Source organism: Seriola aureovittata, chromosome 21 (genome assembly GCF_021018895.1).
Source record: "Seriola aureovittata isolate HTS-2021-v1 ecotype China chromosome 21, ASM2101889v1, whole genome shotgun sequence".
In the NCBI taxonomy this organism is placed as follows: domain Eukaryota; kingdom Metazoa; phylum Chordata; class Actinopteri; order Carangiformes; family Carangidae; genus Seriola; species Seriola aureovittata.
In genome coordinates, this window is record NC_079384.1 from 1,596,489 (window position 1) to 1,620,411 (window position 23,923).

General features: G+C 40.7%; 3 protein-coding genes across 6 annotated transcripts in view; 2 read left to right on the forward strand and 1 right to left on the reverse strand.

Moving 5' to 3' along the window:
• The window catches only part of LOC130162151 (caskin-2-like), a 49,237-nt gene extending 44,640 nt beyond the window's left edge, over positions 1-4,597 (reverse strand). The window contains exons 1-2 of one of the 3 annotated variants that reach the window (XM_056365728.1): positions 4,120-4,597; positions 1,068-1,546 (exon numbers count right to left, since the gene is read on the reverse strand). In XM_056365728.1, the coding sequence (XP_056221703.1) occupies positions 1,068-1,161 (94 nt within the window). In that variant the 5' untranslated portion in view covers positions 1,162-1,546; positions 4,120-4,597. The remainder of the gene's footprint in view (positions 1-1,067; positions 1,547-4,119) is intronic. The other 2 variants (XM_056365730.1, XM_056365731.1) reach the window with 2 other exon arrangements.
• A 7,921-nt stretch (positions 4,598-12,518) lies between these two features.
• mettl9 (methyltransferase 9, His-X-His N1-histidine) lies at positions 12,519-17,004 on the forward strand. 2 transcript variants are annotated; one of them, XM_056365737.1, is made up of 6 exons: positions 12,520-12,680; positions 12,884-13,045; positions 14,162-14,352; positions 14,432-14,641; positions 15,276-15,460; positions 15,569-17,004. In XM_056365737.1, the coding sequence occupies exons 2-6, from the start codon at positions 12,950-12,952 to the stop codon at positions 15,796-15,798; spliced, it is 912 nt and encodes a 303-aa protein (XP_056221712.1). In that variant the 5' UTR covers positions 12,520-12,680; positions 12,884-12,949; the 3' UTR covers positions 15,799-17,004. The 2 variants fall into 2 exon arrangements, with proteins under 2 accessions (XP_056221711.1, XP_056221712.1); XM_056365736.1 differs by having other exon boundaries at positions 12,519-13,045.
• A 768-nt stretch (positions 17,005-17,772) lies between these two features.
• On the forward strand, positions 17,773-23,834 carry kdelr2b (KDEL endoplasmic reticulum protein retention receptor 2b). Its single transcript, XM_056365740.1, has 5 exons — positions 17,773-18,030; positions 19,546-19,646; positions 19,884-20,042; positions 21,242-21,494; positions 22,725-23,834. The coding sequence occupies exons 1-5, from the start codon at positions 17,940-17,942 to the stop codon at positions 22,757-22,759; spliced, it is 639 nt and encodes a 212-aa protein (XP_056221715.1). The 5' UTR covers positions 17,773-17,939; the 3' UTR covers positions 22,760-23,834.
• Positions 23,835-23,923: the final 89 nt, after the last annotated feature.

Genomic DNA, 23,923 nt, shown 5'->3' on the forward strand with positions numbered 1-23,923 from the left:
TTAATCTATTTGTGTCTGTATGTAGCTGGCCTCACCGCCTCAACTGACCATTCCTGCTCTACTTCCTTGAACTTCAACTGAATCTCCAGTCTATTGATTACAATATTTATGTATTTATTTTATCATTTCTTTATATATTTTTTAATGAAGAAGTCACTTTTCTTCCACCACAAGTCTCACTTAGGAAACAAACAACTATAAAGTTGAATTTGGCCACTGTGCTACTCTTCCAAAACTGTGCCTTGCTCAAGGGCACCTTGATAGTGGTTCATAAAACAGCAGAGAACATTACTCATTCACTTTTCCCAGCCGCATTTTCCCAGCCAGTGTGGCAGTCGTTCCTCGTTCACAAACCACAAAGTACACATACACAGCACTGCAAGAACAGACAATATCATTTTTAATATTTTCTGCCAAGCGGCGCTCGCTGTGTGTGCAGTGTGTAAAGTGTGTAACAGGCTTTTTCCCGACAGCCACAGCTTTGTTCTCAGAGCTTGTCATTGAGCAGCCAGCCATACTGATGAAAGCCCAGAACAGATAACGCCACAAAGAGAGGCTTCAACTTCACAGCCCGCTTGGCCTTAATTTTCCCCCGGCTTGGATAAGGGAGTACCCTGTCTTTTGCAACAATGCTACTGTAAAGAGAGCTCGCTTGTCGCCCGACTTTGAATCTACGCAGATAAGGAACTCTGAAAAAAGAAGAAAGCGCCCTAAAACCCACACAGCAAGACGCGTGAGCTGCAGGGGTCTGCGTTCAGGAGATTAGCCCGTGTTGTGCCGCAGTTTGAATCCACTTAGTTTCAAATTGTCCCTGACCCGACTGCTGGAGGGGGCCGTGTTTTGTGGTCGACAGCTGAACCTGATCCTGTGGTTATCTCAAAGAGACTGCACTTGGTTCAGAAGTAACAACAACATCGCCGCTGGCAGCAGCTCTGGCTCTGCTATCTAAGTTCTGTTTCACAGTGGAAACAATCACACTCCCGGGCCCAGAGCACAGAACAAAACGGCATTGTATAGAAATAATACAAAACCAACTCTCCCCCTGCCTCTGTGGGCTCCAGACTTACTGGTTTTGTTGCACTTGACTTTGGAGAGAAGCTTGTGAGCCAGCAGCAGATCCCCGCTCTTCACCGCCACCAGCAGATCTTGCTCTTTCCCCATGATTACGAACTGAACCACAGACGCACAAACTACTCACAGGTCACTTTTTTTTTTTTTTGGTCTTTTCAATGCTCCTCCAGGCGGATAGTTTCAGCAAACATTTGCCAGAGAGTTAACAGGCAGCTGCTGAAGCCCGGCCATGAGGAGACGTTGTGGGTAGAAGGCTAGAGAGAAGGAGTGTCAGGTGAACTGGTGCAGGAGGTCTTCTTCCTCACGTTGTTGGAGCGTGCATCCATTCTCTCTGATGAAAGTGATCTTGGGTTTGGATATAGACGAGAGCTAGCAGAGGTTTAGTTGCCTGCAGGGCTGAGCTTGTGTTCATAGTCTGTCTCTGTCAACCTGGAGGCAGCAGCAGCCCAACCTGCCATCACACCACAAGAGAACACTAGAGAGAAAGACACAGAGGAAAATCACTGTAAGTCCACCATCAATGAAACAATACAACAATTGAAGACAGTAGCCTCTGTAAAGCACTTCTATATGTCCCCATATAACTCTGTTGGGCTGGTAACAAATCTCAATGCATCTCTATGCAGAAAGTGTCTCATTATAAAGTGTGAATTTTGTAAGAGCACTGACTGACAAGTTTATTTTTACACTGCAAAATGTCCTGCCCAGCACTTGATACAACAAAAAATGTTTTTTTTACAAAAAACATTGATGGATCTGTATCAAATATTTTTATATATGAAAATTAATATCAGCTAAAATGTCTTTATCAGATGCTTTAGACTGTCTGATTTTTTTTTCTGACCAGTGGTTTTCTCTGGAGGCGAGAAGTCTCATTGAAATAACTGCAGTTTTCTTTCCACACGTCCATCTTTTAGTTTAGTTGAGTTTAGTTTAGTAATTTTCCAACTCATAAAACTCAAATACACTGGCAGATAGACAATAAATAAACATTAAGTTAATGCTTTTTTTGCAATAAAAACTAAAGATAAACAAGAAACAATATATCGCCTTTTGCTGTCTACATAAATAATCTACTAGCCTACTAATATTCAAGATATTCAATTTACAATGATACAGAAACTGTGAAAAGCAGCAAATCCTTCTGATAGACGTTAGCTTGACTTCAACTTTTGTTTGTTTTCCCTGATCCAGGAAGACTCGTCCCTCAGGAGTGTGCAGCTAATCTGTTAGTCTTCCCATGCAGGAATAAGGTCTCCATCCACTGATAACATTCCCCGAAATTTAAGGAAGTATCTCCCAGTCAAGTCGTGTCTGGCCTTCTGCCCGATTACGTATTTGGAAAACGTTCTGTGCAGAGCTGACCGCTGCTTCACAACCAATTTAGCTGAAATCCTAATTGTGTGCGACAACAAGTGAGAAGAAACCACATTTAACATGACACAACATAACCGGGAGAAATGTTCTCCTACAGGGGTGAAACCATCAACCTGGGTGAGTCTGTTTCTACCAGTAAGGCCACATCACTCAGACACAGCCTCCAATTAGAGGAGTCCACTCTGTGTGCAAAACAACTACAAGTAGGAGTCCAGAGCGCTGTCAAGCTTGTCTGTAAGTGAGTAGTTATATATGTATGTCAGCATTAGAGAATTTGAAAGTTAAAAAACATCAGATTAATTTGTTTTGCAATTCTGAAAAGCATTATTATTCTCTTTGTCATCCTGACAGACAAGTAAATATTCTTCTTAAGCAGCAGACTCTGTTTGAGTTAATAGTCTATGTCGTGCTTGGGGAACACTTTGCAAGTCAAAAACATGAGTAGGCTATCTTGTACTACCAGCTTCTTTGGGGCACATGGTTCAGTAATTTCTCCGGACTACTGGGTGATCATGCAGGAGTGTAGCCCAGCAGCAGATGCCAATGCATGTCTGTGCACTGACACATGATCTAAAACTAGCCAGGCACCTTGCCAGGCAGTAAACAACTGCATAGCCCTTCAATGGCATGAGCCAGAATGTAAACAAGGAGTCCAAAATGGGCTTGTTAGCCTAAATGTCAAAGGATAGAGCTGGAGTTAAATGGGGTTCCTGTGAAATCCTGAGTGACAGGAGTCAAACATGTAAAAGCTTATAATAAATCCTTCAATCAAGACTAGACTGTAAAAAATAATAATTAACAAATCCATGCAGTCTCATGTTCTGTCTAACGTGGAAATTGAAAAGCAAGTGAACGCATCTCAATTTATTGTCATTGTTCTAATTTTTCAAAATTAGCATAAAGGGCTCAATTGTATGTTTTGGAGCTCAGTTCAATCATACACAGACCAAACCCCATTCTCGACTCTGCTAATTTAATCCCATGTTGCTTCTCAACTAATCCATTATTAAAAAAAAAAAAAAAAAAAAAAAAAAAGGCCTTCGACAAATCATTGCTGTTGTAATGTATGTAAATTCCGGAAAACATCAAATCCAGAAAAAGGAAAAATATGTAATAACACCATATACATCTGTTTTCTAACTGGTTCACTTGTTATCCATACCGCCTTCTCCCACCATACTTGAGATTTTATTTAAATTGAGCGCCGTGTGGTGACTTTTTATATATATATATATGCTAAATTTATCAGAAAAGTTCAACGTTATCACACATGTTCTGCTTGTAAATAAAAGAACAGGAAAGTCAGATTTCTGACAGCGATGGGAGAGTTTCCCCCTCAAGTGTTGGGGATAAGTACAGGACAGATTCAGCCGTTACCTCCATCTAAACACGGAGGGATTTTTAAACTCAGACTTTTTGGACACATTCTTTAAAGTTCGCTCCGCCGCCATATTTATCGTGTAATTCGTCCGTACGTGAAGCTTCTCTGTCGTTAGCTAACTTGTCAAGTCTCAACTGTCAAGGTGTTCCGACAGCCCGGTCCAAAAACAAACAACACGTCTCTCTCCGTTTACAATGAGTGAAAATATTTGTAAAAACTTGATGTCGTTTCATAATTTTTTTTTTTTTTTTTCTGAATAAATAAGTTTATAAAGAGATGAGCGCGCTCACCTGTTGTAGTCGTTGCAGGACAGGTGGTGACGGGCAAATTTACCGGAGAGTTACTGAGGGGAAAAGCGCCGGGCAGCACGAGACGTAGGAGTCTGCGTCAAGTACTAGGCATAAATGACACTTCCGGTAGCAGCTTTCAAAATAAAGCTTGTTTCATTAACGTGCCACAATAATTTAAAACTTTTGTTGTTAGTTTTCTGTCTTTTTATATGGTTTTGCGTATCACGTGTCACTGAGCGTTGGCGAATTATTCATATAAAGATTTTTTTTTTGCTGTGAATTTCTTTAAACTACTGAGCGTTGACCTTTTTGCGGCTTTGTCCGCCACCTATTTTTTTTTTATTTTGAAGGGAGAATTACATAACTTCTGCTAATATAGCATCTGCTATATTGCGAGTAGCTTTACAGAGTCTCGGCTGTTTAATCTATTCCTGGATAACCAAGATCCCACAGACAGTGGACAGCAGAAGTTCAGCAATCAAGAGAAAAAGTCATTAATTAACAAATTCAACTAATGTGAGGATGTTTCTGTTAATGTCAGACTACAGCCCCTCAATATTAGGAGTCTCTGTTAGTTAACTGTACTCCTCAGGAAGTCAAATATAAAAGGTTTTTGTTGTATATTTGGATCTACCCGTCTGGGTGACAGCAGCAGTGACAATCAAACTTTTAATACCCTTGTGCATTATTTAGACAACTTCCTGCCAACATTAAGGCAAATTAAACTGAGGTTCGTCTCCCTGCAATGGACCCCCTGGAGCCCCATCCAGGACCCCCTGGAGACCTTCAGGAAGACGGTTGTGTTGTTGCAACATCTGCTGGTTAGAAACTGGTATTGACACATGGCATCATTAGATTTCTTTGCTCATGTGTTTTTGTATTGCCATCCACAATACAACAAATATAATATGAACCGAGAAAAAAAACAAAACAAATCAACGCCCAGGCTACAGTTTTCAAACCCTTTCATCTGCATTAGACTTATAGGTTTTCTAATCGTCTTTTTCATAATCCAGGCTCAGAGGGATTTTGCTAATTCTGACTCTTTTTCAAACTTGTCAGGATCACTTTTAACCCAAAATGACGACTTATAGTCTATAAATAGACCTCTATCTCAACATGTTGTCAAGCTTAAAGACATACATGAAAATCAAAACGAGAACTAGAAAAAAAAATAGAAAATAATTACAATCAAAACGTCCTATTTCTTTGTAATTTATTTGAGAATTCTCATGTTTTTTCTTTATTATAATGTGAACATTGAATACTGGCGAGCCACGAGGGGAAATGCGTGAGAGCGCGGGGACAGAACAGGACAACCTGTAAACCAGAAGAGGAAGCAGGAATATAAAGGAGTGAAGTTAAGAGGAAAAAATATGTGAGGCTTAAGAGAAAGAGGGATGGGTATGGAGGTAGTTTTGTCTCAATATTATTTATGTAAACTGCTTGACAATCAGTGAGTAAATGTTTGAATATAAAACACCTTCCACAAATACAAAAAATACATTTGTAAACTCAAAAATATCTTCCAAATATAAAATGGATCTACAAACAAATTTCATGAATAAAAACATTTCTGAATACATTCAATTCATTTACAAATAAATGAAAAGCATTAGTGAATATCTTCCTAATATTGACAACTTTTAAACAAATATTTTCTTTTCTCTACGTTTGTGGATTTGCGTTTAGAGTTTTGAGAAAAACCTTCCGGTCTGAACGAAAATCGATTTGTATTGGAAAACAAGCGATCGCCTGCTGACGCCGCTTTTCAAAGTAAGAGCACGCAGTCTTCTTGGAGCCGTTTTATTCCCTCAAATAATCGGCGACAAGTCACGAGCGCAACGTTAACGGTTGTAAGATATGAAGTGACAGAACCCGTTAGGGTCTTTGATAGTATGGATTTTGGTGTTGATAATTTGTTAAGAAATTACGTTGTTAATATGCAGGCTAAGCTAACGTCTAAACCAGAACCTGTTGCCAGGGTAACAGTAAACAGTCGTGTTGCAGAGGGAATGAAAGCAGGGTTCTGACATTTCATACTGATGAAGATTCATTGTAAATAAAACACATTTTATACCCATCCAACCTGTAAAGAGATACCTGGTGTCATTTCTTTACCATTGAGTTTATTGTAATCATTCAGTACTTTGCATAATTGGTATTTTCTACATGTTGGTTATAATCAGTTCTCAACATTTGTCCTGTAGTCACTGAAAAAAGCCAACTCATCTCTTACAGGTGGTTTTAAGGAATAAGTCATAATGTACAATATATACTAAGTAAGTGAAAGAAAGGTTACAAGGTTCATTTGACAGGGTTATATAACAATATGAGACCACCAATAAAAATATTTTTATGACATCTTATTTGTTCACTCATTTAAAGTAAAGAGAACGGCAACTAGCAATTCTCCATATACAATGTTATAAATATTCAGTCAGATGACTTCAAATAAAGAACATTGTTAATGTTGAGATGTTAGACTCTGTGTTATATTTTAGAAAAGATGTTTATTCAGAAAGAATAAATTAAACTCATCATGCAAACATAAACAGGTCACTGTAAATGTGCATTTAATGACTTTTTACAATTTCTGTTAGAGTTATCATGCATGAGTACAAGTATACATTACACCTCATCCTAGAGAAACTCCTAGTTTTTAGTTTTCTATATTCCCTTTCTTGCTGGTTGGAGGGGGCTGTTCACAATACAGCACTGAGTAACTTTTTTTTTTTTTTACTAAAATTCATTACACTTACCATTATTAACTCAGTCAGGTGCAAGTTATGCAGGAAGCTCCTATCAGTTTCAAAGGAGGTAGCCGCACAGCGCCAACTGCAGGTACTGTTAACAGGAATCTTGGAAAGATTAAGTTTAATTTTTCTGCTCTGTATACATTAACAAAAGCACTTCATCTTTCACCGTTTTTGTGAAACCTCACCACAGATTTTAATCACACCATTCTTTAACAAACAAATCTTCAGAAGGACAATTGTTTCTCATGCAGATTTATTTTACAGGTTTACAAATGTTGATTTACAATTACCAACATCAGAATGATCTGTCAACATCAATGAGCTCAAAATCATTAGAACCCTAATTTGAGCCTATATGGGAATGAGGTGTAGTCATGTGCATGACTTACCAGTTCTTGCTTCTTCCTGGCCTGAGGTGCATTCTGGTATCCTAAGGAAAACATGTAATTATAATAAATAAAATTACTTTCCATTGCACAGCAAACAGGGACATTTTAAGCAGCTCTTCACAATACAATATTGAAAAACATTTACTTAAAATTTGTTCAAGCACAACACCAAAAAGGTGACATTTAAGAGTAAAAGTTAAAAGCTTGAAGTTTTTTTTGGTTAAGCATGTCAGGGGAGTTTTTATTTCTTAAAAATAAAGCCTTTTCCAAAATCATTTTTCCACTTCCATGTTCTTTGCCCACATTACACATTGATTACTCACACAAGGTAAAACAAAGACATTGAGCCTAAACTTGACTGATATTAACACATTTGATGCATAGAAAACATTTTGATCACTTTTAGAGTACAGGTGAAGGCAAAACGCATCATGTCAGTAAACAATGTAGCTGAGGCTGAAGTTAATAAAGCTAAATAAAGCCTCTTTTCCACTGGTCAGAAAACCCGCTAACGTCGGCCGTGGAAACGGTGCAATCGGCAGTCACATGACTCTAGTAGACCTGGCTCCAATCGGCATTGGTGTAAACGCAACACCCGGGTGAACCCGCTAAATTTCACGCTGTAACGTCTCAGTGCACAGACACTGTAAACACAACTACCACCTGTCCAGCCCAGGTCCTGATAAAGAGAGGTATGTTGAAATCTACTGAGAAATGTTAAGACCTAGTGCACTTTCAATCATGGCTGATCTCCTAACAGTAATGTAAAGTGGTTACAACATGGTGAACCGATCGACGTGTATTCACTCGGTCTACTGGCTCCATACAATCTCACATTACAGGCATCAGTTACACAATGAGCCTAAAGTTACTGACGTCACTAGCTGTACAACAGCCGAGAGCAACAGACACAATCCTACTAACCGCTAAAACGTCTGTCCACAACGTTAATATCACCACCTGAAATGTTTATCGGTCGTTGCACTGATTATACTTTTAGCTAAAGAGCTAACATTGATGCTACTCACCGGGCTAACAGGAAAGTTGCGAGCTCGGCAAACCGCATCTCTTTCCTCTCAGCAGCTTCTCCAGCGGTGGAAAGCCACATCCAGATTTACTCGTGTTGCTTCTTTTCTTTGCCGTTGAACGTGGTTTCTTGTCGGGAGCGGTGCTTCCGGATGCAGATAAATATCGTCTTTTAGGAAGTTCCGCCATTCCTGTGTTTCTGTGATGCTAACTTCAAATGCTGCCGGGAGTTGCTCTTCTTCGTGGGACTGAGAGCAGACTTGACGCGCCGCTGACTCACACAGCGTCTAGTGTCACAAAGTGGTATTACAACACAGGACAGGCCGGAGCTGGCTGGTGCGCATGCGCATTTCAGTAGATAACTCTGAAATACAACAGATGGAGATCTTGATCATGACATCACTGTGGCTGCGTCACACACTTGATAGTGTTAATTCATTATTTGAAACTAAAGTTCTGGCCACATCTTATATTGCACAACCACCAAAGCTGACATTTAAAAGTAAAGCTACATGTTCTTTGTCCACATTGCAAACCAACTTAGTTTTGACAGTTAAGTTAAAACAAAAACATTGAGCTTATTTTGACACTTACAAAACATTTTAAATTTGCTTTTACAGTATATAAATCTATGCTTGGATTAAAATACAGTCGTGCTTTCCTTTATACTTACATTCAATTTGTAACATACAAATGTTTTTATTAACCCATTTTGCATTCAGGCCAGTAGATGTTGCACTGCTCACATGAAGCATCAAGATATAAACCCTTTGTGGAACCACTGAAAGAGTAAAACCTCCGAAGCTGTAGGACTCACATCCAGTACCAGGCAGTTAATTTCTGCAAGCAAAGATACAACAGCCCGGGAAATTTTACTCACCGAGTATTTCACTTACTGACTGTGGACTGCTCACAGAGCCAGGTTTCAGTTCACTGATGCCATGTTGGTTTTTAGCATCGGTCTTCCCAGTCACCGCATGTTGGCAGTCTTAATGTTACGATCCAGCTAGGGGGGAAAGGGAAGCAACATAAAACCAGGTGTTATTGGTAAATCAAATTTACTGATTTAATTTATTGCGTAAACAGGAGGGTAAATAATTAAACAAAAATACAAACAAGGCAAGAGGGTAACTGAAGTAGGGGAACAGGAGCCAACAAAGAGCCTAACACTGCGATTCTAACCAACCCAAAAACACAAGAAGCAGCACCTCTGTTCCTAATGTGTCCAACAGTCTTTTTCTAAGGGTGTGATGCACAATCAGAACTTTAAACCTAGCCCAGTCCCCAACAATCAACACCAGCATCTCAAACCAAATCACAAATTACACACAAATGTTCACAGAGGCGGTAAAGAGGCGAGCTGCAGATCATGTCAGCCGCCACTAACGATGTGCGGCCGGGCTCTTAAACTCTTCCTCTGATGCTTAAACAGCGGCAGCTGTGGTGAGGGCTGACAGGGTCATTGCTGCACCAATAGGAGAAGCCGTGGAGTCGGTGGCTCCTCCTCCCTGCTCCGACAGGGACAGGTAATCCATCAGTTAGTGTTAAAATGCTCGAGCTTTGTGCAGCAACAGGCTGTAATAACAAGAACAGCTGTAGAGAGTCTTTGCTCTGCACGGCCGCCTACACCTGCTCCCTGACCGCAGCAGGCTCCTGGAGACACGGTACGAAGTCGCTGCTAACACAGTTAGCATTCATAGTTCGAGGTAAACTTTATATCTTAGTGTTAAAATAATCTTAGTAGCTAATTGCAAACATGTCCACGTTTGGTAAAAATCACATATATGAGGAGAAAGCTTGTAACATTAGCTGAAGTTCCTGTGTGTAAGCTAACTGTGAGGTGTAACCGCTTGTATTAAAACCACAGACCGAGGGAAAACATGTTATAACGTGTTTTAAAATGAGTTCTGCAAAGCGAAGGTGACGTCACCGACCTTAGTGTTAACAGAGACAGCGGGTTAATGTCGGTAAGTCACGGTCATTAAACGATCCCGTTATTACAGTGAACTGTCGTGTCGTGTGTGTCGTGTTTGTTCATATTAAGTTTGGTTCAGTGTTAGTCGGATAGTTTTCAGCTCTAGTTCCTTTCATTATTGATGACAGGAGTCAAAACATCTGTTGGAATGATTCTGTCTCTGTCAGAATAAAGAACATGACTGAGAGCTGAGAACCATCATGACATGTGCACCTGCACAATGACTCCAAACTCAGTATTAGTTTCTATTCTATTGTTATTTCATGTAAAATGGTTCAGCAGACTGTTTATTACAACTAAGCTGAGGGAATAATGTATTTTCAGATATCTGTGATCATCTAATCAGAGTGCTGTTTCTTTTATCGTTTTCTCTAAACTTTACAATATGATATTGATCTGATTTCTCTCTATTATAATGTTTTTTCCATCCAGCCAAGGTCTGGATCTTTGGGGACACCTACAACCTCTTGCAGCGATGATGGAGGCCCTGCACCACCTCCACCTGCAGAGTCCACACATGAAGATCTTCTCTTCCCAAACATACGCAGTGTCTTATATGATAATAGTATTTTTTAATGTAACACTTGTGGCCATAACATTGTTCAGTCTGATCAGCTCTGCTCTTCCTTGTTCCCTTCACCCTCACTGTCGTATTACACTCTCTGCCCCATGTCAGACATACAGTCACATGACTTTTGGACGCCACTGTAGCTGTAACAAACTGTCAATAGTTTCAAACATTAGATTCATATTTCATAGTCCTCAGCCATTATAGTTAATATCAGTGTGCTGTTCCAACAGCATCACTTATTGAGAGGGAGATTGTTACTGGAGCAAATAAATATTAACTGTCTCACACATTAGGACTCATGATGAATAATGATTATACTTGTTACTAAAGATTCTGTTGCTGTTGATTCAACTACTTCTTTTTATTAAGCAAAGGAAACAACCACAAGGAGGTGATTGTAGTTGACCACATCATGTGAAGTGTCTTCAGTGTTTTGTGTGTTGTGTTTTATTGCAGTTGAAGATGTGAAGACAAAGGCCACTTCACTAAGGACTTTCCCTGGGAGGAATAGAAAACCCATAACCATGAGGCAGAGGAGGATCCTGACATCCTGTGAATTCCTCAAAAAACACATTGTTGAAAACAACGTGGGTGTTACCTTCAAAATAACCCCCAATAAGTGTTGTTTGTATGCGTCCACTGTTAAAATAAATCCATACATCTCCACAGACGTCTACTTTTCACATAATCTGTGTTCCAACTTGAACAGTCGATAAAAGAGGAGTTGAGGACACAGCAGTGACAGCGAGCCAGAGACTACAGCACTGTCCCAGGAGACGAGCAGAGAGCCAGACAGAGACTGTGCTGTGTGAGCGATGGAACTGAAGAGGATACGAAACCCGTCTCTGAGGAACAGAGTCAAAAGACAGATAATGATGATACTGTACGATGCTTTGGACTCTGAGGCGACAGATTTCGCTCTCTTACCAGCCGCCACACATTTTCTCAAGGGAAGATTCCCACTCCATAGCTGTAGTCATACCTTAACATCTTACCTGTGTGATGTAACTACTCAGAAGGACTGATTTGAAATGCAGCAATAGGATATTTAATTGTCTTAAGTTGTGTATCCAGTGCGTTTGCTAATGTGTGAAATCACCGAGGTACATTCTCCTCACTTTAACTATGTTAAATTAAACATATACAGTAATGATGCTGCTGACTTATTGTGTCATTTTCTCTTTTCCAGAAGCAGTTTAGAGTCTAAGCTTCAAACCTCTGAGTGGTGTCACTTTGAAAGCAGCTGAGGGAGATGTATTGTCAACAGGTGTGGAGGTGTGCTACTGAATACACTGTATATTCTACAAATGTTATTACAACATGTTTTGCCTCTCGCCTTATTAAACAAAAAGAATGATAAGCTTTTGGAAAATTAAATTACATTTCCCCCTATATTTGTGTATGTATTTATTTATTTTTAAAGAAATATATCTTCTTGCATTTTCATTCTTTTTATACTCTTCTTTTGTATCATACTTATGTCATTTAAGTTAAGGTCATATGTGCTGCTGTTTTATGTGAATGAACCTACTGTATATTTCCTTTGGTCAATAAAAATGATAATATTTTTTTTTTTTAAATGACTGCTACCTTTATTCTCAGTTATATATCAAGTATATGTCCGGCACAGCTGTTTCTTTTCGCGGGGTTCCCGGGGACACATTTAGCGGTGACTCCGGAAGTGCAGACTATGCGGTGGGAGTCTTTGTTGTGATAATGGGCAGGTACCACACCGGTGAAAGATCACTGTGTCTTTGTTACAAATGAACAGACAGTGGATTCACGGGATTAAGATGGAGAGTAAATAGCAGCTGGTTTTCTTAAATCCACCGCACCCTCAGGTTTGTTTGTTTGTTTGTTTGTTTTCTTGGAAACTGGAGAAATGTCCCGGCGTGTCGCTTTACAATTGGCCGCCATTACTTTCTCCATCATCTAATATTAACCACATCTCAGTGCGGCCGGTCTGTTCCGCTCCCTCCAGAGTGCGGCCGCCGTCTGTCCGCCTCTGTGCTCAGACTTGTTGTCCGTTATGTGTCACCTACAGCTGAGGACACTGCTTTTTGTAGCGTGGGTGCTGGGCTACGTCGCCTTCCTGCTGTCCGCGAGGAGGATGTGGACCGGGAAGTACGTCCGCAGTCCGCTCGTGCGCTCACTGTTCGTGAACATGGTGAGCGAGAGCGAAGCTGCCGCGACCGAGACACAGGAGGTATGAGTTTATTAATAATCGATCAGGTAGATCGAGCCTCACCTGGTCACGCTTTGTGTCCGTTTTGAGAGACTTAACTACATTTAATTACCTGTTGAAGATTAGACTGAGGTGTGTGTTAGTTCTCTCCATGGCAGGCTGGACAGGTTGGACTTGTTAACATCTACAATGGTATTTAACAGGAGTGAACATACCGATGCTTATCTGGGCCCTTTGTGGCATTTCTGTACATCAGTGTCTTCTTGAATCAATAGACACTGAAACATGTTAAAAATATCTGAAAGAAGTTCATATATAAAGGTTGTTATATCAGCATGTAGCCTCAAGCTTTTATTCTGTTTAATAATTCTGTTTAAAATAACAATTTTTATTAATTTGTTTTTTCTGTTACTTTTTACTCCACCATTTATTGCTGATTGTTTATCTTGCCTATTTATTTGATATATAGACTGGTGGGACGGATGTTTTGGACTATTTAGTTATTCCTTTTAGTGTTTTAAGTGTTAGGATTTAGGTATTTTGTGGTTGAAATTATATTTTGTACATGCAGTGACTGGGCCCATACTCAAGCTTTTGAAGCTTATATGGGGGTGTCCCATTTTCACCCGTTATTATTATTATTATTATTATTATTATTATTATTATTATTATTATTATTATGTTTGTATGCTGGTATTCTATTCTTTATTTCTAATTTGTGTGAAATAAATAATGATTCATAATCAGTAGGTCACAAAAAAAACTGAAAGTAACAAGAACACTCATTTATTGATTAAAGGTGGGAGCTGTAGTTTAAAGGTCCCATATTTTCCTTTTCTTCTGTTATTTATGTGAAGTGTTGACCCTTAAGAAGATATATTTGTGGTTTTAAGAACCAAAAACCATCTCAGTGTAGTTTTACATCTCACATATACACATACATTATGTATTTCAGTTTTGGAAATTTGAACATCTGTGATAATCTTTGATTTAGACTTTTGTATGAGCTATTTATTGATATTATACTTATTTGAGATACTGATAGATTTATTAATTTAACCCACTGTCAAAGCTTCTTCTATTCATTCTTAAATTTAAATTTGAATTGTTACTTTTATTTTTATTTTTTCTCACTAGTGGTACCGGTGCAGTCCTGACCTGCTCGGAGAGTCGGTGCAGCCCTTGTTCATCCAGAGCCATCTGGACTCCGGCACCAAGGCTTTCCTCAAGCGGAGTGTGGAGAAGTCCAGCTGGATGTTCACCCAGCTCTACCATTCTCTTGTATCAACAGTCCTCAGCCCTATGGTCTCACGCACCTCCATCAATGGGTCAGTATTATAGACACGTCTCTGCTTCTGTTTCATCAGTGCTGTATCTTCAAATTATGGGTTTTTTTTTCTGTCTCAGGTTTCTGGGACGTGGATCCATGTTTGTGTTCTCTGAGGAGCAGTTCCAGCAGCTGCTCCAGATCGGCACAGAGTGGAGGGCAGAGCGACTCCTGGACCTCGGAGCCGGGGACGGAGGCGTCACAGAGGTGATGGGAGCCCATTTCAGAGAAGTCTATGCAACCGAGGTGTCATTACCCATGAAATGGCATCTTCAGAGGAGGAATTACAAGTGAGTTGGCTTCTCTGTGTCTGTGTTGTTTCACCCTGCTCTGTGCACAGATTCAGAATCTGGAGAGAACAGGTCCTTAGGTTGTTATCTGTTATTTCCCCTGTTTCATAAATACATCTCTAGGCCCGGGTGATAAAACAATTGTGATATATTCAGGCGATAATCAATAGCAATATGAAAATTGTTCAATAGAAAGTTCTGATAGTTTCACACATGAACAAACCTCAAGTGTGTTTCCTTCCTGATGAGCTGCCGCAAGGCTTTTGATTTGAAAGGCAAAGTAGAAGCAATTGGAATTAGTCAATGAAAGCAGTGTTTTCTTTAATAAAAGAGAAACTTATGCAACTTGCAAAACAGGGAGAATTAAAATGTATTAATTTAGTAATTTACCTCTTTTAGAAAGTAACTTCTCACCATCTGAAGATCTTAATTTTACCACAAGACTCTGACCTCATGTCTCTCTCTCTCTCTCTCTCTCTCTCTCTCTCTCTCTCTCTCTCTCTCTCTCTCTCTCTCTCTCTCTCTCTCTCTCTCTCTCTCTCTCTCTCTCTCTTTCTCTCTCTCTCTCTCTCTCTCTCTCTCTCTCTCTCTCTCTCTCTCTCTCTCTCTCTCTCTCTCTCTCTCTCTCTCTCAGAGTGCTGGATATAGACGAGTGGCAGCAGACTGGTTTCCAGTACGACGTGATCAGCTGTCTGAACCTGTTGGATCGCTGCGATGATCCTCTGCATCTCCTGCGGGACATCAAGCGGTCGCTGGTTCCCAACACAGGGAGACTCATCCTGGCTGCTGTGCTTCCCTTCCAGCCGTACGTGGAAATCGGTCAGTTGGGATTCATATTAGAATTTCATATTCACTCTGATTTTTTTTTTAAATATTTGGTGTAGGATCAGAATTAAACCATTCTGTTTTTTGGGGGGTTTTTTGCAGGCGGACAATGGCAGCGTCCCACAGAACACCTGAAAATAAAAGGAAAGACGTGGGAGGAGCAAGTAACCAACCTGTCCAATGAGGTTTTCCGAAGGGTGGGGTTTGAGGTGGAGGCCGTGACCCGATTGCCATACCTCTGTGAGGGGGACATGTATAATGATTACTATGTTCTTGATGATGCAGTTTTTGTTCTCAAGGCTTCAGACAGTAGTGAGGAGTCTGCTCAGTGAAAACCAAATCCACAATGGGACTGAGACCTTTAACCTTACCTTGGTCGGTTCCTCCTGGATGGATTTTAGTGCAATTTTCATATGCTTCATTCATAAAACACAGTATTTCTGACTTGTTTAGAATTGGCGAGTCAGGCATGAAGCTCAGGTACTGTAGTTCCTACATTTACCAGCCATCTTGTGTGACAGTGATACCTCTATCTTTTAAGCAAAAAATAAGTGAATGGCACTTTGCCTCCTATTTAAATGCCACCGAAGATCAAATCTTCTAAAACATATCACCATGTTGTCGGTGTTTGTTCTGTAAAATCTGTCATTTGTGGGAAGTGTTTACTGGTAATGTTTCATCATTCTGGAATAGTGTCGGGAAGAATCGTGGTTGAAGCTTTGTTGAATTTGTACTGTAATTTTTTGTGTCTAATGCAAAGGTACCAGACGTATGCACACACTTGATTTAACCAACCTGAATCGGGTTTCATGTGTTTAAATGGTTCTTTTTTTTTTTAACTTGATATTAGTGATGACAAAAGTAATATGAGGCCTTCTTAAAGCAAACCTGTGTAATTTATGTTAAACAGCGGTTTCTGAAGCCACAAGTGACAATTACAGAATAATGTCTAAAGCTGCATTAATTGATTATGGCCACTGGGGGGCAGCACAATTAGTGTTTTCTACATAAGTTTCTATGGCAACTTCTTTGCAAACAATTGCATATTTCGACATATAATAGTCAAGGGGCAACATTAGCATTAATTTGGAGTGCAACTGTTACTGATTAGTGCAGCTTGAAGGACTAAACATTGTGTTACCGCAGCCCAAGTAGAAAAGAAAGCCATAAAGTCACCAAACTGACGCAGTGATGTCAGTTACCCAGCAATATCAATATAAAGTTTGCTAACATTAACATTAGCCACCTTGAACTATTCGTCATACCAGAGCAGGAAAGGCTGTAGCAGCAAATCCGCTGAGTGCAATGAATTAAGAAAAGGTGTGTTTTATTGCTTATGAATTTGACTTTTTATTTTTGAGACGAATGTTGTGTTATTTTCTTCTTTTGAAACTTATGGTCTCGCTTTAAATCGGTGTTGTGCAGCTAGAATTTTACTGCACATCGGACAATTAAAAATGTGCCACAATTAATGCAATATTTGTATTGAAAGAATATGATATGGACTCCAGAATAAACACTACATGTTGTTTTCTGCATTTCCCAGCTTGTATTTGTCCATGTTGTTGAGTGAATGTAATCTGTACTCTGTACTAGTTATCTTAACTTTCATTCACTTCACGTCACAGTGTTTTATTAGAGGAGTAATATCCAAGGAGGATTTGTGTCAAGTTACATTGGAAGGATTTCCCTGAAATTTGCAGTTATCTGCTGCGCAATACGCCTCTGTGATAAAACATTAGTTATGTTAGCAAAATTAAGCTTCGGGGCCATCATATGCCTGGGTCCTTGGCCCAAGTATGGCCAATATATTTCCATATCTGGGCAGATTCTGGCTGTTGTGGCGGTAAAGCACCTACAAGCTGTTTGCCAACCGCCATAAAACAACATCATAAGAAAATGAAAAAAGGAGATTCTGGCTGTTATCATCTGGGATTGTCTGATAGATGAAAGATTTTCTTTGTGCACCAGAATTGGTCCAGATGTTAAGTAGCATCTGACCATCATGCTGTGTGTGGGCCAGATTCGGGCCGTTGAACCGGGCTTATACTGGACCAGAACAAAACAAGCATGTGGCCCAAGTGTGGGCCGGGTTTACTGGTTCATTTCCTTTTACTGTAAATGGCAATTGGTTGAGATGAAAGACGACACTCTGATTTCGTATCCTGTCCACGGAGTGTGAAGGCAGCATTTGCGTAGCATAATTTATGTAAAGTGGCCGTCTCTCTCCTGTGATTGGCTGAGCGCTCCAGCGTTTCCCGTCTCTCATTGGACACCGTTGTCTTGGCCACATCCCCGAGCCACGTCGCTCTTTACTCGCCATTTTCCCATCTTCTGAAGCCAGAATCGGTCTATTCTAGTGTCACTGTGTCACTCGGAACTGTTAGCTCGTTAATTAATTGCTACCGGAGACGAACGGAGCTCTTTATAGAGTCTTAAACATCGGTTTGCTTCTGCCGGAGCTCCAACAAACATGAACATTTTCAGGCTAACCGGCGATCTCTCTCACCTAGCAGCCATCATCATCCTGCTGCTAAAAATATGGAAAACCAGGTCTTGTGCCGGTGAGTGGTCATACACCTTTACTTACAGTGTGCACGACCCCGGTCTTTGCACATAATGTGTCCTGTCATGTAAATGTACAGTTTAACCATCAGAAAAAGGCTCTGTACTGTGTAGCTTCCTCTGTTTGAGCTCATTAGCCAGCTCTCGGCTAACGTTAGCTAGCTTGCTAATACCACCGGAATGTTCTGTTATCAGGTAAAGAAAATCGTTTCTGACATTGTCACTGTTGCCGTAAAAGAAAGGGACTAACACGTGACGTGAAGCTTGATAAATGCTCTTTTCGGGGAGACGTAGCTGTGAAGTGTTAGCTAGCAGCAGCTGTCTTACTAGTTAGCCTTGTCAGTGCCGTGGGCCCCGCACCGACGGTAGGCAGGGACGTGGGGACCAGAGGGCCAACGCATTAGTGAGTTTACTGTAGCGGGCTGGGGCTCGTTATTTTCAGTTGTTGGGGGGGGTCAACCGAGCAAGTTTCACGCTGGCCGCCCGGTGCTTCCTATACATTACGTTAGCCTATGATGACCTGTCTGACGTGGCAGCTGAGGACTCATAGACAGTGAATGAGTGCATGCCTTTGCTTATGCATTTGCACAGCAACGTCGCAGGCTGCTTTATCCTGATGAAACTTTGCTGTGTTTTCATGTTAAGCTTTGCTGCGCCTTCCTGTTCTGTCAGTGGTCAAAGGTCAAAAGACAGCCAGCCACCTGACCTGTATCTTTAGTGCTGTTAACCTGAGATTAAACCAGGTTGCTCTGCACAGAGGTCAATTTTGTTCAATTTTTACTGTTTCAAACTGTTGCATGTGTGACTGCAGTGGTCAATACCAGAATACCTCAGCACTAGTCTGTGATTGCCTACAAATAGTAGTGATTACTGATCCGTTTGCTAGTCGCACACACAGTGGGTGTGACTGTGGAAAACCTGCCAACACACCAGATAAACAGAGCAGGTGGGGATGTAGAGTAGACTGTTTCAGCACTGAGCAGCCACCGTCAAACACACACTGCCAGCTGCAGGTCTGCAGTGTAACTGTGTCACAGTACACGCTCCTGCAAAGCAATTAGCTCACAATTTAAAGTTTCCGATTACTATATTTGTAATTTTTGCTACTTTGCATGTGTGTGTGTGTGTGTGAGAGAGAGCTGGCTGCAGGGAGTGAGCACTGGTGAATGATTGAATGAAACGTTTTCTTCCTCTTACGCAGAGATAAAGTGAGCAGGTGTGTGTTGTTCGACAGTAGAAGAGAGTTGTGGATTAGTGGGTGAGATCTGTGGTTTACTGTGAGTAACTGCGACTTACTGTGTTTGGGTGGAGATGTTACTGCTTGCTTATAGAATGGAAGTTAACCACCATATACCAGATGTAATGTTGTGTTAACGGCTGTAGGTGAGTTGCAGCATCAAAACCGTCTGGACTGACATTCTGTGACAGATCTCCTTTTTAAAAACTAAAAATTGAGATGTAAACTTATGTCTGGGATGTGAAGTGTTTGAATGCCCTCTACTGTCTCTTCACAGGTATTTCTGGAAAGAGTCAAGTCCTCTTTGCCTTGGTGTTCACCACTCGGTACCTGGACCTGCTCACCTCCTTCATCTCTCTCTACAACACCACCATGAAGGTGAACTATGAACACGTTGCTCTTCATTTTCATATCCTGAAGCTTTTTTTTGTTTTCCGAGCACTAAACACACAGTGTGAAGGTTTAACTAGTGCACCGAGCCAACACACCCGTGTTTGCTGAAGGTTGAAACTGTCCAGCAAGATGCAACAGATTTGTGTGTGTTCATGTCAGACCATTAGATACTGTGACTTGTGGGTTTTGACTTTATGTTGTGGTGTTGCTCTAATCTTTCAGATCATCTACATTGGATGTGCGTATGCCACTGTGTACCTGATCTACATTAAGTTCAAGGCAACTTACGATGGTAACCACGACACGTTCAGAGTGGAGTTCCTGGTTGTCCCTGTTGGTGGTCTGGCTTTCTTGGTTAACCACGACTTTTCTCCCCTGGAGGTTAGAAACACCACACACACACACACACACACACACACACACACACACACACACACACACACACACACACACACACACACACCCTGTCCCTCTTTTCTCACAGACCGCAGTCATACACAGTTTCATTTTCACTTCTGGCATTTCTTCACTGTAAACAGCGAGCATCATAAACATAACTTTACAAACCTTACATTGAACTTGTATATCTAGGTATGACTTTTCTGCATGTATGTACACATAAGCAAATGTGTCTTTGAAAATAAGTTGTATTCATGTTGTTTAAAGTAAATAACCAACTTCTGTTTTGTAATTTGAAGTGTATTATATTGGTTCAGGTCAGATATAATGACCATACTTTGTTTCACCTCCTATAATCTTAACTCTGAACTCATCATCACAATCATTTGGTTCAGTGAGCTACAGATCAGTTACATCTGACAGGTTTACTGCATCAGAGAGTTTTCAGACCCTTTCACTTTTCTCACATGGTAAGTTGCAGCCTTTTGCTAAAATAATTTAAATTCGTGTTTACCCTCATTAATCTATACTCAATATCTGAGATGTTTCTACACCTTGACTGGAGTCCACATGTGGTAAACTCAGCTGATAACACACCTGTCTAAATAAGCTCTCACTGATCTTTTACATCTGAGGCCCGCTTAAAAACTAAAGGGGACAGAGCATTTGGCACCAAAACTTAATTGGTTCTTTCCTGACCTGTGACCCATCCCTCCACCAAGTTTGGTGTAAATCAGTTCAGTGCTTTTTACATAATCCTGCTACAAACAAACAAACCAACAAACAAACAGACAAACACAGGTGAAAACATAACCTCCTTGGAGGAGGAAATGAATGAGTGGGGATTTGAGAATCTTACAGAACAATCTAACTCAATGTATAGGCTGAATTCTGTCTCTCACTGTTTGTTTACACTGGGTATTTCATGTCCTACCTGTTACACATGACAAACACAGACGGCGATATTAGTTCACCTGAGCCTGAAGCTTTTTGTAGTGGATCAACTGAGCAAGATTCTTGTACACACTCATTTCTTTCTGCTGTAAAATGTTCATTTTGTTTCCAGGACAATTATGCAAATATCTGACTTAAGTCTGGTCTCTGGTTTTTGTTTTAGTCCAAACACACATCAGTTCTCTCTCGTCTCTCAAACGCTCCGTTATTTCTTCTCTCTGTCTCAGATCCTGTGGACTTTCTCCATCTACTTGGAGTCGGTGGCCATCCTGCCCCAGCTCTTCATGATCAGCAAGACGGGTGAGGCCGAGACCATCACCACCCACTACCTGTTCTTCCTGGGACTCTACAGAGCCGTCTACCTCATCAACTGGATATGGAGGTTCTACTTTGAGGGATTCTTTGACATGATCGCCATCGTTGCTGGAGTGGTGCAGACCATCCTCTACTGCGATTTCTTCTATTTGTATGTAACAAAAGGTGAGTGCTGCTGTGGTTTCTTTACCTTTTCTTGAAATGTCCCAATAAGGTATGTTACATTCCTCACACCATGTTGGTATTGGACCACTTTTTTCAGGTTTCTGCCAACTATAGTAACATTTTTCATGTACATACTTGACACCTTTTAATCAGTATTGTCAGGTGATTATTGTTCCTGTAGCTGTACGACAGATTCAGTAGAAGATGGAAACAAACACAAACAAACTTTGCTGGTCTTTGCTCCTGTTAAATCTGAGGTGTCATGAGATGTTTAATAAAATAAACAGGAAAGAAGCATCACTGCTAAACAACATGTTTTCATTTTTTATAGCTTTTTTTTTTTTCAAGTTTTACCTCTTCAGAGCCCTGAAAACTGCTCTGATACGCTGTGTGCACCCTGAATGACAGGCACACACAGAGGGCCAGTGAAGAGAGAGACAGGGACGGTAAAGACTTTGAGTTTTTTTGATGGTCCACTGATGACGAGGCAGTGGTCCTGATCGCCAGTCCGACTATGACAAACTGATCTGTTGTCACTGTGTTTGTTAGAGCCAGCAACAGCAGGGCAGGGAGGGGCCGAGCGAATCTATGCACTGTAAATCAATGTTGATAGATAAATGAGAGTTTAGGAAACTGTGACTCTTTGCTTCTTGTGATCCCCTCTCTCTCTCTCTCTCTCTCTCTCTCTCTTTCTCTCTCTCTCTACCTCTCTCTCTCTACCTCTCTCTCTACCTCTCTCTATAATTACTTTAAAAAAGAGAGATATAGGGGCGTCGGGTAGCTCAGTTGGTTGAGCATCCGCCCCACGTGAAGAGGCAACAGTCCTCGCTGCAGTTGGCCCCGGTTCGAGTCCCGCATCGGACGCCCCTTGCTGCATGTCATTCCCCCTCTCTCTGCCTCCCCATTTCCTGTCTCTCTCTACTGCACTGTCAATAAAGGCATAAAAGGCCCAAAAAAAATAATTAAAAAAAAGAGAGATATTGTCTCTTCTAACTTTCTCTCTGAGAGATCATGTGATGGTAAATCCAGCTGAAATCACAGCCCAGTCTTTGTCTTTCATTTAAGTATTTGGTGATTATTTCAGACGACGTCGTGGTTATAAATCAGGATTTGATCAGAGGTGGTCCAGGCATATACTAGGTTTTGACCTAGTCTTGTTTTGGTGTTTGAAATGCTATTCTGTCATGTGGTCTGCGGTGTTAAACATAAACCTGTTACATTTCATTTCAGTGCTGAAAGGAAAGAAGCTTAGTCTTCCAGCCTAAGTGCCAAAGAGGAGAATCTTGGCAGACTCCGAGCGGGGGATCAAAGGGGAGGCGGAGTGTTAGTGGACACCCCTGCCCCACTCTCCCACCACCACCACCACCACCACCTCCTCCTCTTCCCCTCCCGCCACAGCGTAAGATGCCTGAGACAGAGAACGAGTGGGAGCCGCTGACTGCACCTTCCTCTGATCCAGAATCAGTGGAATCAGAACACCTTCAGAGGCTGGTCCAAGGCCTTCGGATTTCTGTTTGATGCATCTTGCCTTAACTGTTTTTTATTACTCTGTATAAAGGAAGAAAAAAGCGAGAAAAGTTTTCTACATAAGATGTGTACTCTGAAGATTCGACACATTGGTGAATAAGACCTGAAGATATAAAATTGCCTGTGATTTGGCATTGTACCATACTGAGGCGGACTTCTTGTGGTGGGATATTATTGACTCGAGCGTTTGTAATAATAGTATTTGCATTGGAAATAAATGTGCATTGTTTTTCCTGAATTAATTTGGGGAGGAATTTGTTGAAGCCTCATAACTTTGGTGAGCAAGTCGTTCTTGTTTTGCTCATCTGTTTCTGACCAGTATGCATTCCCATGTATAAAGACTTTGTTTCAGTTTCCCTCAGTAGAAAACAAATCTAAGATAGACGCCATCTTTTAAATACAAACAAAAAAAAAAGGATCTCAGACGTTGTAACTCTTGAGTTATATTTTTGTTCAGATGCCTTCAGAATTGACCAGTATTCATTGCTTCTGTGGTATTTTACTTTTTACTATATTGAGCAAAATACTTAAAAGAAAAAAAACACAACATGAAAAAGAAAAGGGTTGAAAGGATGCCAATAAACTCTCATCACTGTAAATGGCTTTCCTCATTTGTATACTTCCATTCATGACCCAACAAAGATGCTTTGTCACCTGTAATTATAGTTCATCGCCCAGCTCATTTATTTCAGACACAATGTGCTGTACGTGAAGTTTCACTACAGAGATTGATTTTTTTTTTTTTCTTTTAGGTGCAGATGTATTTATTTTTTATCTTCCTGGTTTTCAATAAACAGAGTCCATCGAAGAGTCCACCTGTTGTGCATAATTTTAACCTTAGGGATGAATCTTTCTGTCGGACCTGGAGCCGAGAAGCACAAACCTACGAACATTGTTACAGT